General features: G+C 37.9%; 1 protein-coding gene across 3 annotated transcripts; it reads right to left on the minus strand.

Annotated features, from left to right (window-relative positions):
• Positions 1-8196: 8196 nt before the first annotated feature.
• Positions 8197-13351, minus strand: im:7136021. 3 transcript variants are annotated; one of them, XM_017684717.1, is made up of 4 exons: positions 13270-13351; positions 12352-12555; positions 8956-9172; positions 8197-8868 (listed from the first exon to the last, which is right to left on the minus strand). In XM_017684717.1, the coding sequence occupies exons 2-4, from the start codon at positions 12500-12502 to the stop codon at positions 8607-8609; spliced, it is 630 nt and encodes a 209-aa protein (XP_017540206.1). In that variant the 5' UTR covers positions 12503-12555; positions 13270-13351; the 3' UTR covers positions 8197-8606. The 3 variants fall into 3 exon arrangements, with proteins under 3 accessions (XP_017540206.1, XP_017540208.1, XP_017540207.1); XM_017684719.1 differs by lacking the exon at positions 13270-13351 and adding an exon at positions 13004-13263; XM_017684718.2 differs by lacking the exon at positions 13270-13351 and adding an exon at positions 12845-13263.
• Between the last annotated feature and the right edge of the window lie 352 nt (positions 13352-13703).

Consider the following 13703-nt stretch of genomic DNA (forward strand, 5'->3'; position numbering starts at 1 on the left):
GAACTGCACCAGACTATGGATTGTTCAGGTTTGTCCACACAGGTTAATTCACTTTTGAAAAATGAACCAAAACTAAAACTTGATTCAATCTTGATTCACAACATTAACTCAACCATAAATAAACATTGAAATGCCGGCAGGGGTGTCATGGTGCCCTTGTAAGGTGAGCATCTGGTACATTTATTTGGCCCATATACCCATGGCTGACGTGAGGCAGCCAGACTCACCCTGAGTCAACAGCATACCTGAGTCAAATTCATAGCTATCTAAAGGGGAAAAGACAGATGTAACAGAAGAAAAAGTTGTGCTAACACTTGATTTTTATTTTTGTTTTGTGTCTCAGTTTGTCATGTTTTTGTTCAGTTAATTTATCTTCACTAATACAGTAATCTGAAAGAGTTTTTGTTAACTTTTAGACTCATTATGTTTGCATTTTGAACAGTCTAACTGAGCTACACTGTTTTTCATGTTCCGTCGATTAAGTTTGTGATTGGCAAACGGAACAAAACGGTTCATTGTGAAATCTTCTGTGAGCATATTTTAAGAATTATATGCAAAAATAAGCACCAACCAGCCAAGCCATTACAGACATTGCTCCATCTGCTGTTGTTAAATGCAGCCTAATGTGGAGTTTTAATGAGAGTTTCCTCAAAAAGTACTACTTTCAAATGACTAAAATAGGTTATAGTCATATAAATGAAGTTGATAAATCCTCTCACCAAGGACTGGTCTTGGGTTGTTTGTGTAAATGACGTAGATGAATCCTCTTGCCCAGGAATAGCCCTCGATTGTTTGTGTAAAGGAGTTTTGGACACTAGAATGTACTTGGAACTTGGAGGTGCCTGCAAATTTGCTTACATAGTAAAAAATTAATGGGGATTGCTGTCAGTCCTGTTGATGCACTAATCAAGGAGTTCTGAGCCATCTCTGCCCAAATCAGGAACATAGACCAGTCAGATTAAAAATGGGTGGTAACCAGAGGTTGAACTAATGTTAAAACCCAGGAGTTAAAAGAAACCGGATCATAATTTAGAAGTAAACTGCACATCTCTGTCAGATAATATGTCTTCAGGCATTCCATAGTGTCAGAAAATATGTAAATATGGTCTCCACTGTCTGAAAAGCTGTAGGATGTGCTGCATATTGGACAAATTTTACTCCTTGAGAGAAGTGATAGAAGTAAAGAAGTATTGTGGTGAAACCTTCAAAAGGGAGATCAGTGACGAAATATATAGCAATATGGGACCAAGGGCGTTCAGGTGGGGTATGAGTTTCAAAGCTTGTAAGGTTTTGGGGGTTTTAAATTAATTGCAAATAGAACATGAAGCTACAAACCTGTGCATGTCTTGTTTTAGTATTTCCAACTGTCACGATTGGCTCCCCCCACTCCGTGTGCTTTTTGTTTTGGTCTTCCATGTGCGTTTGTTTTGATCCAGCCCCCTTGTTTTGTGACCCTGATTGTTTTCACCTGTCCCTCGTCTTCCCAGTGAAGTATTTAAGCCCTGTGTTTGCCCTTTGTTTTCACAGGTCTTTGTTTGATGTATGTTGGCAGAACTGTTGTTTGAATCTTTGTTTGTTGTTTGGTGATTAGGATTTGTTGTAGATTGTGTTGAGCTTGCTGGATAACTTAACTCTATGAGAACCCTTGATCTCTTCTCATGTAAGAATCTAAGCAATGTGGGACTTGGTCAGGGCTTGTATTGAAAACTAACTGACATTAGAAATTCCAGTCAGGTGATGAACCTAACCTTTACTTTGACTTACAATTAAAAACTAAAAAAAAAAAGAAGTCAGCTAAGTCCTACTAGAGTTGTGGGATACTTTAAATGGCCAATACTGGAAGCTCACTTCACCCAGTGGCTCTATGGGGTTGGGAGCCCTTGGGCTGGATTGATCTATCAAGCTAAGCAGGGCTGGTCCAGGAAAGTGACTGGAGTTGAGGCCTTGCTGCCTTTCCAGTAACTCAAAGCTTTTCCACCAAACCTTTATTTTGAAACTAAACTATGGATACAGTGAAAAGACGTTCATCCTATGGGACTAAGCAGAAGGCCTAAGACAGTTAATAGGAAGTCTACATGTACTTGATTATATATTCTAGTGAATTACTTTACAAGACCTCTACAGGCCTCCAGCTTCAGCCAGTGTATACAAATCTCTGAGAACCCTTGGTTTTATCTCATGTCAGAAACTAACCAATATGGGAAGTTGCAATCAGATTTTGAACCAAACCTTTACTTTGAAATAAAAATAACATTGGTTCAAAATTAAGTGTCATTATGTCAGTAGACCTTGAATGTAGTCTGTACATGCAATAGAAGGTCTCATATGTTGTTTGCGGTCTTATACTGCTGCCTGCTGGCCGATGCGGGTTATTCACTTCCTAATATGCAGAATTTATATTCACTTCCAGTTTTCGTAGTGGATAAGAAAGTCATAGTTCGCCCATAGCCACCTCATGTTCAAGTGACAGTTAGACTGATTTTGCTTTTAAAGGCATTCTTTTCACCATGTGGGCAATACCCATCAGTATAACTCGTTTTCTTTTTTACTTCATGTCATATGTATATCTATGAGAACAAGTAACATGCTTTGCAGCTTTCTATGAAAAAAAGGCTTTCCTTGCTTATGTAACAGCGGCTAAATTTAAGGTGGTCCAGGAGTTTTGTTTTGTAACACATTTGATACATGCAGACTTTTTTTTGCAATTTATTGCTCACAGCTTTTTTTTGTTAAACAAACAAAAACATAAAGAACTGAGTTTCCTTTAAATCTTTACTCAGGTAATTTCAAACTTAGAAAAGAACAATTGGGATCTTCAAAAAAAACAAAAAACATCTTGATCTCCAAAAAAACTTGAAATAAAGCATGGGTTTGATCAAAGTTCAGGTGTGCAGCAATGACAAACCCACCAACCCACCATCTCCCAATAGGCTCGTACATTGGGCATCTGTACTAATCCTATGTGCATGTACACAGAATTTGTTCAATTTCTTTGGCAGTTGTGTTCACTGACTTTGCTTCCTGTACCCTGTATAAGTTTGTTCTGCAATTTCCTGTAGCATTTCGTCAGTCACAAAACTTTTGAAGTATATGTATGGTGTCTAGTCAAGCCTGTCTTCTGAGTCTTCCTCAACACATTCATCAAATTCAGTGGCTGGAGGTTCAAATAGTTTTTTTCCAATGATACTGTGTAAAAATACACATCAAAACAAATTATGGTGTAATTTCTCTGAATTAGTCATTTTTTAGTGAAAATCAAGAAGCAAAAGACAATTATTAGCAAGCGAGCCATGGCATCATCCAACTACTCATCAAACACCATGATACAGCAGGTTGCATTTATAAAAAAATACAATGTAGGCTATAAATATTTCAGTTTCTACTCTAAATATATCTAATTATGTCATGTAAACCTTTAATTAGTTTACTTAAATAACCAAAAGTGTATATGCTGCTTTTTGCAATGCATAATGCATGAAATGCAATAAAATGATGATTTACAGATAAATGACCTTATATACCTGCTGTATATAATTTGACACACACATTTTCAACACTATTTTATAATAAAATAAATTATGAAATATTAAGTAATCATAAGAAAATAATCCAATCAGAAAATATTACTATTGAAGTATCAGTAACAATTTGAGTGTTTTTCTTACCTTATCTTTACAAAATTGGTAAGAATGTCCATGAAAAACCACAGGTAGGTCATTTCTTTGACAACAGCCATCTTGGATGCCTCAATTTAAGGTCCATTGGTGCAAAGAGTGCACAGATAATCCACCAGGGGGCAGAAGACATGTAGCTGATTTTATACATCAAGTTTTTAAGAAAAGAAGTTATCATACTGATGATGTAGAGGTCTCAAAAACACCTGTATCAAATATGATTCGCTCGGCGTTAAAAGGTTAAGTAGCAGAAATACTTAGTGAGCCCAGTACGTTTAAAACGTTAAAAACGTCATCCTCTATTGCGTCATAACAGAGTGGCGGGATATTTTAATGGCCAATACAGTTCCTCACAGCAATGCCAGAAGTACGGGACAGTGGCTTCCATACCGGAACACACAGTGGGACAGCAGCCACTGTGCCGGTACACAGCGGGACAGCGGCCAATCTGCCGGTACACAGAGCAGCTTAGGGGACACACAGCTTATAGACCAGCACACACAGACGAACAGCGGCCCGAGTGTGTGCACAATGTAGTTAGTTATGAATGTTCTGCACTTATGGCGACCCTAAAAGGAACATAGACAATGGACAGGCTTTGACACTTTGCCCTGTAGATGCACAGTTTTAGCTTAAGAAACTTGAGATTTTTAGTGAAAGATATAGGTCAGGTGTGTATAAGAGTAGGGAAAACCATACAGAGCAGGAAGGGGAGCAGGGGTATTTAGCAGTATGTTTCAGTTTAGCCAGATAATTTAGGCTGAAGGTTAACCCTGATAATTTGAGAAGAGCTGAGGAATATTCCTATTTTACAGTTGAACTTTGAGCATAAGTTATCTGGCTGAATGAGATCCTAATATTCCCTATGATTGGAGCTGAGTAAACAGTGACATTTATTTTGCCTTCTGAAAGGTAAGATGGACTTTTTAGTATTAATGTTGTGTGCTAAGCATTAAAATATCAAACAACCTTTGCACTATGAGCTATTTATTTAACATTAAATTGTTCACTTGAACATATTACACACTTTATAAGCCAACTTCAGAAAAATCAATAAATAAAAATATTAAAATATAACAAATAAAAGGTGAATACTACTTCAGAATGCAGCATAATGAAATAAAATGCCTCAAATAATAATTACAGTCATATGTGCACACTGTACAGGGTGAGTCAAAAGTAACAGGACACGTTTTATGTTATTTTTTATTTTGTTATCGACTTTTATCTCTGGGGTAATCTCAAACAAATTGTGTATGCTGAGAAATTCTGCAACAAATATCACCTTCAGCACTGCATCATGGAGGCTTGTGACAGCATAAAAAATGTAATAAAATAAAACAGTGTCCTGTGACTTTTGAATCACCTTATATAAAGCTACCCTTTGGCTTTCTTCTTCAAATAATGACACCTGAAATAGCAAGAGACATCTCTCCTTGGTATCGGTGAAAGCCTTCATGTTCCCGCAGTATCTCTAGAGACACCTGTAGTGGTTTAGAAATAAAATTATTAGCAGTTTAACATTATATTTAGCCAGTGGTGGACAGTAACTAAGTAAATGTAATTCGTTATTGTTCTTAAGTAGTTTTTTCATGTATCTGTACTTTACTTAAGTTTTTCCATTTTGGGTGACTTTTTACTTTCAACTCTACTACATTTCAAAGTCAAATATCTTACTTTTTACTCCACTACATTTTGAGAAATTATAAAAATGATAACAGGACATTAGAGTCTTTTAGTACTTTTACTTTCGATACTTAAGTACATTTGAAGGCAAATACTTCTGTACTTTTACTCAAGTTGAGGTCTAGAGTAAGGACTTCTACTTTCACTGGAGTAATATTTTACCATGGGTATCTCTACTTTAACTCAAGTACATGATTTGTGTACTTCGTCCACCTCTGTATTTAGCAGTGTAAATATTAGATTTTGTAAATGAGACATGCTGTAATTATTGAACTTCCTACCTCTGGCAGCATAACATCTAGAATAAAGTCAACACTTCTGAGGTCTTTTTTGTCCAAGCACAAAGCTGTCTGAATTTTTTCATACAGCTCATCAATCTAAAAAGTACGTAAATAAATGAAAACATTCAATTAAATTATACATGAGTAAAAAAGGAAAATGTACTTATGGTGAACTGCAGCAGGAGAGTTACCAAAGACGCACCTGTTCAGAGCTAAATTTGGGCAGTCTAGGCCTAAGTGTGGTCCAGAGCTTCATACACCTGTTGGGATGAACATTCGTGCTAACTTCTTTGCACCACTGCACAATTGCCTATGTAACTCCTATTGAAAAAAAGTTGTATTATTAGCCAAAGAAATTAAATTAACCTGATATTTCTTTAAGGAACTACAATATTTGCAAATCAAGAAAATAGTCAGTGTGAGAAAAACTTAAAGCCCTGTACTGAATAATATAGTTTACGGTATGAAACCTTTATTTATAACCCCAATTCCAATGAAGTTGGGACATTGTGTAAAACATAAATAAAAACCTAATACGGTGATTTGCAAATCCTTTTCAACCTATATTCAACTGAACACACTACAAAGACAAGATATTTAATTTTCAAACGGATAAACTTTGTTGTTTTTTGCAAATATTCACTAATTTTGAATTTGATGCCTGCAACACGTTCCAAATAAGTTGGGACGGGGCAACAAAAGACTGGGAAAGTTGAGGAATGCTCAAAAAACACCTGTTTGGAAGATTCCACAGGTGAACAGGTCAATTGGAAACAGGTTAGTGTCATGATTGGGTATAAAGGGAGCATACCTGAAAGGCTCAGTCATTCACAAGCAAGGACGGGGCGAGGTTCACCACTTTGTGAACAACTGCGTGAGCAAATAGTCCAACAGTTTAAGAACAATGTTTCTCAACATATAATTGCAAGGAACTTAGGGATTTCATCATCTACAGTCCATAATATCATCAAAAGATTCAGAGAATCTGGAGAAATCTCTGCAAGTAAGCGGCAAGGCAGAAAACCAACACTGAATGCCCATGACCTTCGATTACTCAGGCAACACTGCATTAAAAACCAACATCATTCTGTAACAGATATTACCACATGAGCTCAGGAACACTTCAGAAAAAGATCGTCAGTGAACACAGTTTGTCGCTCCGTCTACAAGTGCAAGTTAAAACTCTGCCATGCAAAGCGAAAGCCATATATCAACAACACCTAGAAATGCTGCCTGCTTCTCTGGGCCTGAGCTCATCTGAGATGGACTGACACAAATTGGAAAAGTGTCCTGTGGTCTGACGAGTCCACATTTCAAATTGTTTTTGGAAATCATGGATGTCGTGTCCTCCGGGCCAAAGAGGAAAAGGACTGTCCGGATTGTTATCAGCACAAAGTTCAAAATCCAGCATCTCTGATGGTATGGGGGTGTGTTAGTGCCCATGGTATGGGTAACTTACACATCTGTGAAGGCACCATTAATGCTGAAAGGTACATACAGGTTTTGGAGCAACATGTGCTGCCATCCAAGCAACGTCTTTTTCAGGGATGTCCCTGCTTATTTCAGCAAGACAATGCCAAGCCACATTCTGCACATGTTACAACAGCGTGGCTTCGTAGTAAAAGAGTACAGGTCCTAGACTGGCCTGCCTGAAGTCCAGATCTGTCTCCCATTGAAAATGTGTGGCGCATTATGAAGCACAAAATACGACAACGGAGACCCCGGACTGTTGAGCAACTGAAGTTGTACATCAAGCAAGAATGGGAAAGAATTCCACCTACAAAGCTTCAACAATTCGAGTCCTCAATTCCCAAACGTTTATTGACTGTTGTTAAAAGGAAAGGTGATGTAATACAGTGGTAAACATGCCCCTGTCCCAACTTCTTTGGAACGTGTTGCAGACATCAAATTCAAAATGAGTGAATATTTGAAAAAAACAATAACGTTTATCTGTTTGAACATATAAATATATTGTCTTTGTAGTGTATTCAGTTGAATGTAGGTTGAAAAGGATTTGCAAATCATTGTATTCTCTTTTTATTCATGTTTTACGCAATGTCCCAACTTCATTGGAATTGGGGTTGTACAAACTCTATCACAACTTTTATTGCCAAGGATTTGCATTCGTACTTAGTCTTTGAGAACTGCAGCTTTCGCACTATGCTGAGATTTAGCATCCTGTCGCAAAGACATTTTGCTTACACAGCGACACGTCATATCATATATATATATATATATATATATATATATATATATATATATATATATATATATATATATATATATATATATAGCTTTGAGTAAGAGCGCACTGTGAGCTGTTACCGTGTACTACAACTTTACGACACTGTATTGCTTTAAGGCGCTAGACTGCTTTATGGTAGATAAAAACCGCGAGCTCAGTGCACCGTGTGTTATGCCCATGCCATGCCAGCCTTGTTACTATTGTTCTGCTAAATAAAGACACTTTATAGAATTAAACCATCACTCGATCATTCTACAACATACTCTGTACAACGAGACCAAAACTGAAGTTATAGAATCACTGAAGAAAATAAGTAGGATAGCTGTAATGTGCTGCATGGATACCCATTGCCACAAGATCTTATTTCATCGTAACTGGGCATTTAATCGCAGATGAGTGGCAGCCTGCGTCTCATGTGGTCCAAGCAAGAGCAGTGAATGAGAGCCTTTCAGTTGACTTGCCACATGACTTCTGTTTAAATTATTAATAAAAGATGTTAAAAAAAAGGTAAATTCATTGTGGATCAATACAAACACTGTGCTTCAAAAGTTCCAAGTTGTCACACAGTGAGAAAAAAAAGAAATCCTGTATGTAAAAAAAGATGCATCAGTAATTGTATTATAATCGCATTGCAGCCCTCAATCAATCGAAATGTGAGGTGCTTAGAGATTCCCACCCCTATCTGCAACCACAGTAAAATACTACAAACCAGACATTTGGTCAGTGAATAATTAAGAATTCATTGTCCAAGTTACAGGGCAGTACAGGCCCAATTTCATAAGCACAAAAGCAAACATTTCGATCCTTTGCTTCTGAGGAATGAATCACATGGTCTCTGTTGTTGGTCTGGATGTGCAGTTTGTGAGCCAGATCCATTAGAGCTGAATTGGGGCTCAAATTGTGAGCATCTAAAACCATTATGTGCTTAAGATAGGACATCTGTGCAAGCTGAAGAAACTCTGTTTCAGGAACACTGTGGTGTCTAAAAGAACAAAAGCATAAAAAGATTCAGCATTTATATAACATACATGACAGATTTGAATTCTATTACTGAAGATGAAGCTCTCACCTCATTTTCAGGCTCTGAAGCTTAGGGAAAAGCTGAGGAACCTCAGCAATAAAGCTGTGCCTTTCATGGCCACACAGGTCCAAGTGAAGGTAAAAGAGATCAGGCACCTGTTGTGCCATTTCCCTCAAGGCCTTCAGCTCCCCCACCATTCCTTTAAGCGACAAGCTCTGCACTGTTCCAGGCACCGAGTTAGCATTGGCACCAAGTTGATACCCCACTGGAAAACACAAACAACCTTGTAAAAATGCAAAAGAAATATTAGGTTGCAAAACAAGACGTACCGAGACGTAACACCTGAGTACATTTCCCCTCTAATGGTACTTTTTGAAAATGAAAAAATAAAATCGTAGTACATTTACTCATACTTGAGTTCATTTATAATTAAATGTTTACTGCACTACTAATTTTTAATGTTACAGAATATAAATAAATTAGGAGCATATCATTCATAAACCAATTTGAAGAAAACATGGTTAAATTTAAAAGATTCAAATCCAGCATGAGGGACCAAATGCCTAGCTAGCTAATCCTAGCTAAGCAGGTACAGTGTTTTCTATTTTATTCTTACTTTTATTATGTATCTATTTAATAACCATAAAATCTGATGTGTTTATTTTATGACAAGTACCAGTCAACTAGCTACTAGTTGAATTGTTGTCACCCCATACTTTTACAGTTTACCCATTTAAAATATAACCTGGTTTAATCGCTGTGAGGGCCATGTACAGTAAATCCAGTTTAATGCAGGTGTTAATTCCATTGGATTATCATTCAGGAGTTTAAAGGCCTAATCTGATCAGGCTGTGAGGGGTTTGTCGTGTGCACGCTGTACACAGGCTAAACAGAGCTCACTTCACATTAATAAAGAACCTTCAGACACACCAGGGTACAGCCAACGCTGGCAACTCTGCACGGCCTTTCAGGGATCCTAAACTACTTTGTCGGAAACAGATAAACTAGGAAGCCATATGGAGTCAACTAACTGAAATTCATGTACATTATTGTAAATTTTGTTCTTGGCACAGTTCACAGAATGATGCATAAATGTTCCTACTCTGATTAATCTCAGGACGTTTTTTTCACTTAATACCATTATTTACCTTAGTTTTGTCTGTACAGATTTATTACACGGATGTAGCTGATGTAGAAACATTTGCAGATTGTTACTGCGGACATACAAAAAAGTAACTTAAGTAGTTTTCCAATACACTACACATGTACTCTTCCTTGAGTAATGTTCCAAGTATATCATACTTATACTTTATAACTGTGTAGATTTTGTTTACTGTTGAAGAACCTGGAAAGGTTATTATAAAAATCCAATCTGAGTATATTTTCTCTTAACCCAAATGAAGTTGATCAGCTAAGACATGTTCCATGAAATTTAGAAGCTACGCTCACTGCATGCTTTATTTGGTACACTTTCCTTGTAGCTACACTCACTAGCCACGTTTACATGAAGCCTGATAATCCGTTAATAATCCGACTAATAGATCAATCGGAGTAGAATACATCCACGTAAACACCTCAATCGGAATAGACTAATCTGATTGAGGCCAATCGGAATACAATTTCTATCCGATTGAACGAGGTGGGTAAACCTCTAAATAATCCGTTAAATAGAAGAATAATATCCGTGTAAAGAGCGGAAAAATCCGGAGCAGAAGGTTCATACTCTGAGCTTTAAAAGACGGCGGTGGGACGGACGTCCAGCTTATGTGTCTCAGAGCACGACGTCTTCCTTTATAAGTATATGTGAACGACGTTTTTCTGAGTCTGACATCAGTTTAAAGCCATTAAAAACACAAGCGCGCCAACTGGAAACTCATCTCGCGCCGACTGGACCTCACGTGATGTTCGCTGTCATGGTAACGTTTACTCTCAGAGCTGCTCCACGCATGCTCGTCATTTTGCATCGGATTACTTGTAGTGAGCGTGTAAACGAAGATTTTCATCAGATTGTTGAGCAGAGTGAGAATAAACACCTCAGTCTGAATCTGTAATCCGACTGTATTAAATCGGATTGGCAAAAATCTTTGCATGTAAACACACTGTCTATTTTATCAGGTCCAAATACCATGGAGCTACACGCTTAAAACATGGTTTTTCAGGGGTTCTTTAGTGAAGGCAATGGGCCTATTTAGAACCATGAGTTTTATATGGTTCTATGGAGTGGCATGGTGAAATGAATCTGCAATTTGATGTGTTACATATGGTTCTATTTAGAACCTTGTTGAAAATGGTTCTATACAGCACCAAAAAGAGTTCTTTTATTGTTACATGCTTGACACCGTAACAACAGAATAACCCTTTTTTTGCTGCTACTGTATAAATGCAAGTTAGGTGTATCTAATAGAGGGGACAATATGTACGCAGTTTTTAAAACCCCAGCAACACCGCTGTGTGTGATGTACTTGTAGCAGTGCAACACACACTAAGGCCCAAAACATACTTTACACAAGGATGCGAATGCGAATGCCAAAGCTCTGTCCTTCTGTACAAACTCTTGTGTTATTATAGTGCTGTGGAGGTGAAAACACTCAGTACTGAAGGGGGAAATAGAGTAGAAATCAGAGCAGGATCTACTGTTATTCCAACAGTCTCAACAACTAAACATGGACAGTAACTGCTTTACAACTTCTCTTGGATTGGAAATGCGATAGTAATCATATTTTTATGATTGCATGAGACTCAACTGCTCGCCTGCTACGGCAGTTGAGAAAGCATGCTGGGGGTACAAGACCGCATGGTCAGGCTTGGCTGTTGTTTAGCGCCCCTTGCTATAACGCTCAGAATGCAGCTCGCACTTGCATCGTGTTATGAAATGCGTCTTGACACATTTTTAAATGCAACTACGTGTGAAACCCCGTCTGCGTAGTATGAAGTGTCTACGTTCGCATCCTTGCATGAAGTATGTTTCAGGCCTAACATAAAACTACTATGTCAGTGTTACTGCAGTGCAGGGAGCAATCCACTACCCAAATAATACCTGTTCTGTGGCAGTCCCGTAAGGGTCCTTAACACTGAACAGGGGCTGACAAATTATGCAGAGAAAAAGACAGTCTGTAACTGCAGCACTACAAAGTACACCTATATGGTACATATAAAATGGACAGTGAGCACTTGTCACCCCAAAAGATTTTCACTTCCATTACTTGTTACCTAAAATGGAGCTCCAGTACAAAACTACACTAAAGACACCCAATATCTTGGCCAACTGACTACATCTGGGGTTTAGGGAAAATTGTCTTATTTAATAAACAAGCTGTGCTTTACAGTGCTCTGACATTTGAGCCTTTTATGCGTAAATCCTGCTAATTCCAAAGGATCGCAAACATTTTTTCTCACATCTATATGTAAAACATTATTGCTGGTGTCTGTTATCCTAATACTCACAAGAAATGCTGAGCTCTGAGAGGAGTGGCAGCATTGACAGCCATGTTTTGAGGTGACACAGGCTTGAATCTAGAGTCCAGCCTCTATACTGAGTCAAACTTTTGAGGGAGGGTAGGCCTTGCAGGGCTACTGGAGAGAGCATGGGGTCCATGTAGTTCAGCAGCTCCAGACTGGTCAGGCCTAGAGCTCCACACACTGGCTCACCTGTGGTCAGAAGAACTCAGTTACGTACAAGTCAGATTCATATAAAATATTATCAGCTATTATAAATCCCATAACCATTGCTGAATGAAAATGTTTCTAAAGCCATATTTGAGCTGGATTAGCTTTACCCAGCACTAATTTTCTATGTCCGTAGTTTTTACAAATGTCTGGACTGAATGACCTTTAAATTGCCAGTCTCAGAGCTCCCACAATAATAGCAGTTCTGCTTGAAACGACATCTCAGCAATGTGATAACAACACTGGGTAATAGAAAACAACACCTCCCTACCTGAAAACAAACATGTTGCCAAAGGGCCTCATTCACCAACCGTTCTTAAGAGGAAATTTCTTCTTAAATCCCACTTATGCAGTTTTCACAAAGATTCTGAGGTTTACTAGAATCTTCTTATTTGGAATTTGTTCTGATGTAAGAACAGATTCTACTCACACCCAAGAGCACAAAGATGCTAACAATCCTGCAGAATCTGATGTAGAATATTTCACAGGACATTTCTCATTAACACATTCATGTAAAAACTAATGGTCACCAGCCCAGTGACTGCCATGTTTTTCTCCAGATTACAGTCTGTAGCTAGCTAAACACGCCAGCTTCTTCATGTAAAACATTTCCAAACGAGTTTAAAACTATATTCAGTTTGCCTTCATAGAATCCTCTGACAACGCTAACAAATGTGCACAAGCAGAGACACACACCTCGCGAACAGCTATGTCCGACTCGTGAACGATTCGTTCTTTAGAACCGGATCTTTTCGACGAATCCGTCCAAACGACTCACGTGTCCATCTACATTGAGGTTTTTGTAACATGTAAGCAGGGTTTACATATACGGTAAGTTAATGAAGTTCGAATAACATTTTTGGAATTGAAAATGAGCCGCCTAAAATACTATGCTGTACACATTTAAAGGACACATCCCCTTTTCTTGAATTTACTTTTTTTTTGTCTGAGCTCCACTAATAACTTTTTTGAGGATTACTGTACCAAAATGTAATGGTAAATAATAATATTCCGTCTTCTCTGGGTCCCATAAACTATGCCTTAAACTCTTTTATATGTAAATAACTCCTGTTCTGTTTGGCTATCCTGTGTTGTGCCTCACTCAAAAAGTAGTTCGTGCTGAAATATTC

Source organism: Pygocentrus nattereri, chromosome 10 (genome assembly GCF_015220715.1).
Source record: "Pygocentrus nattereri isolate fPygNat1 chromosome 10, fPygNat1.pri, whole genome shotgun sequence".
NCBI classification, from domain to species: domain Eukaryota; kingdom Metazoa; phylum Chordata; class Actinopteri; order Characiformes; family Serrasalmidae; genus Pygocentrus; species Pygocentrus nattereri.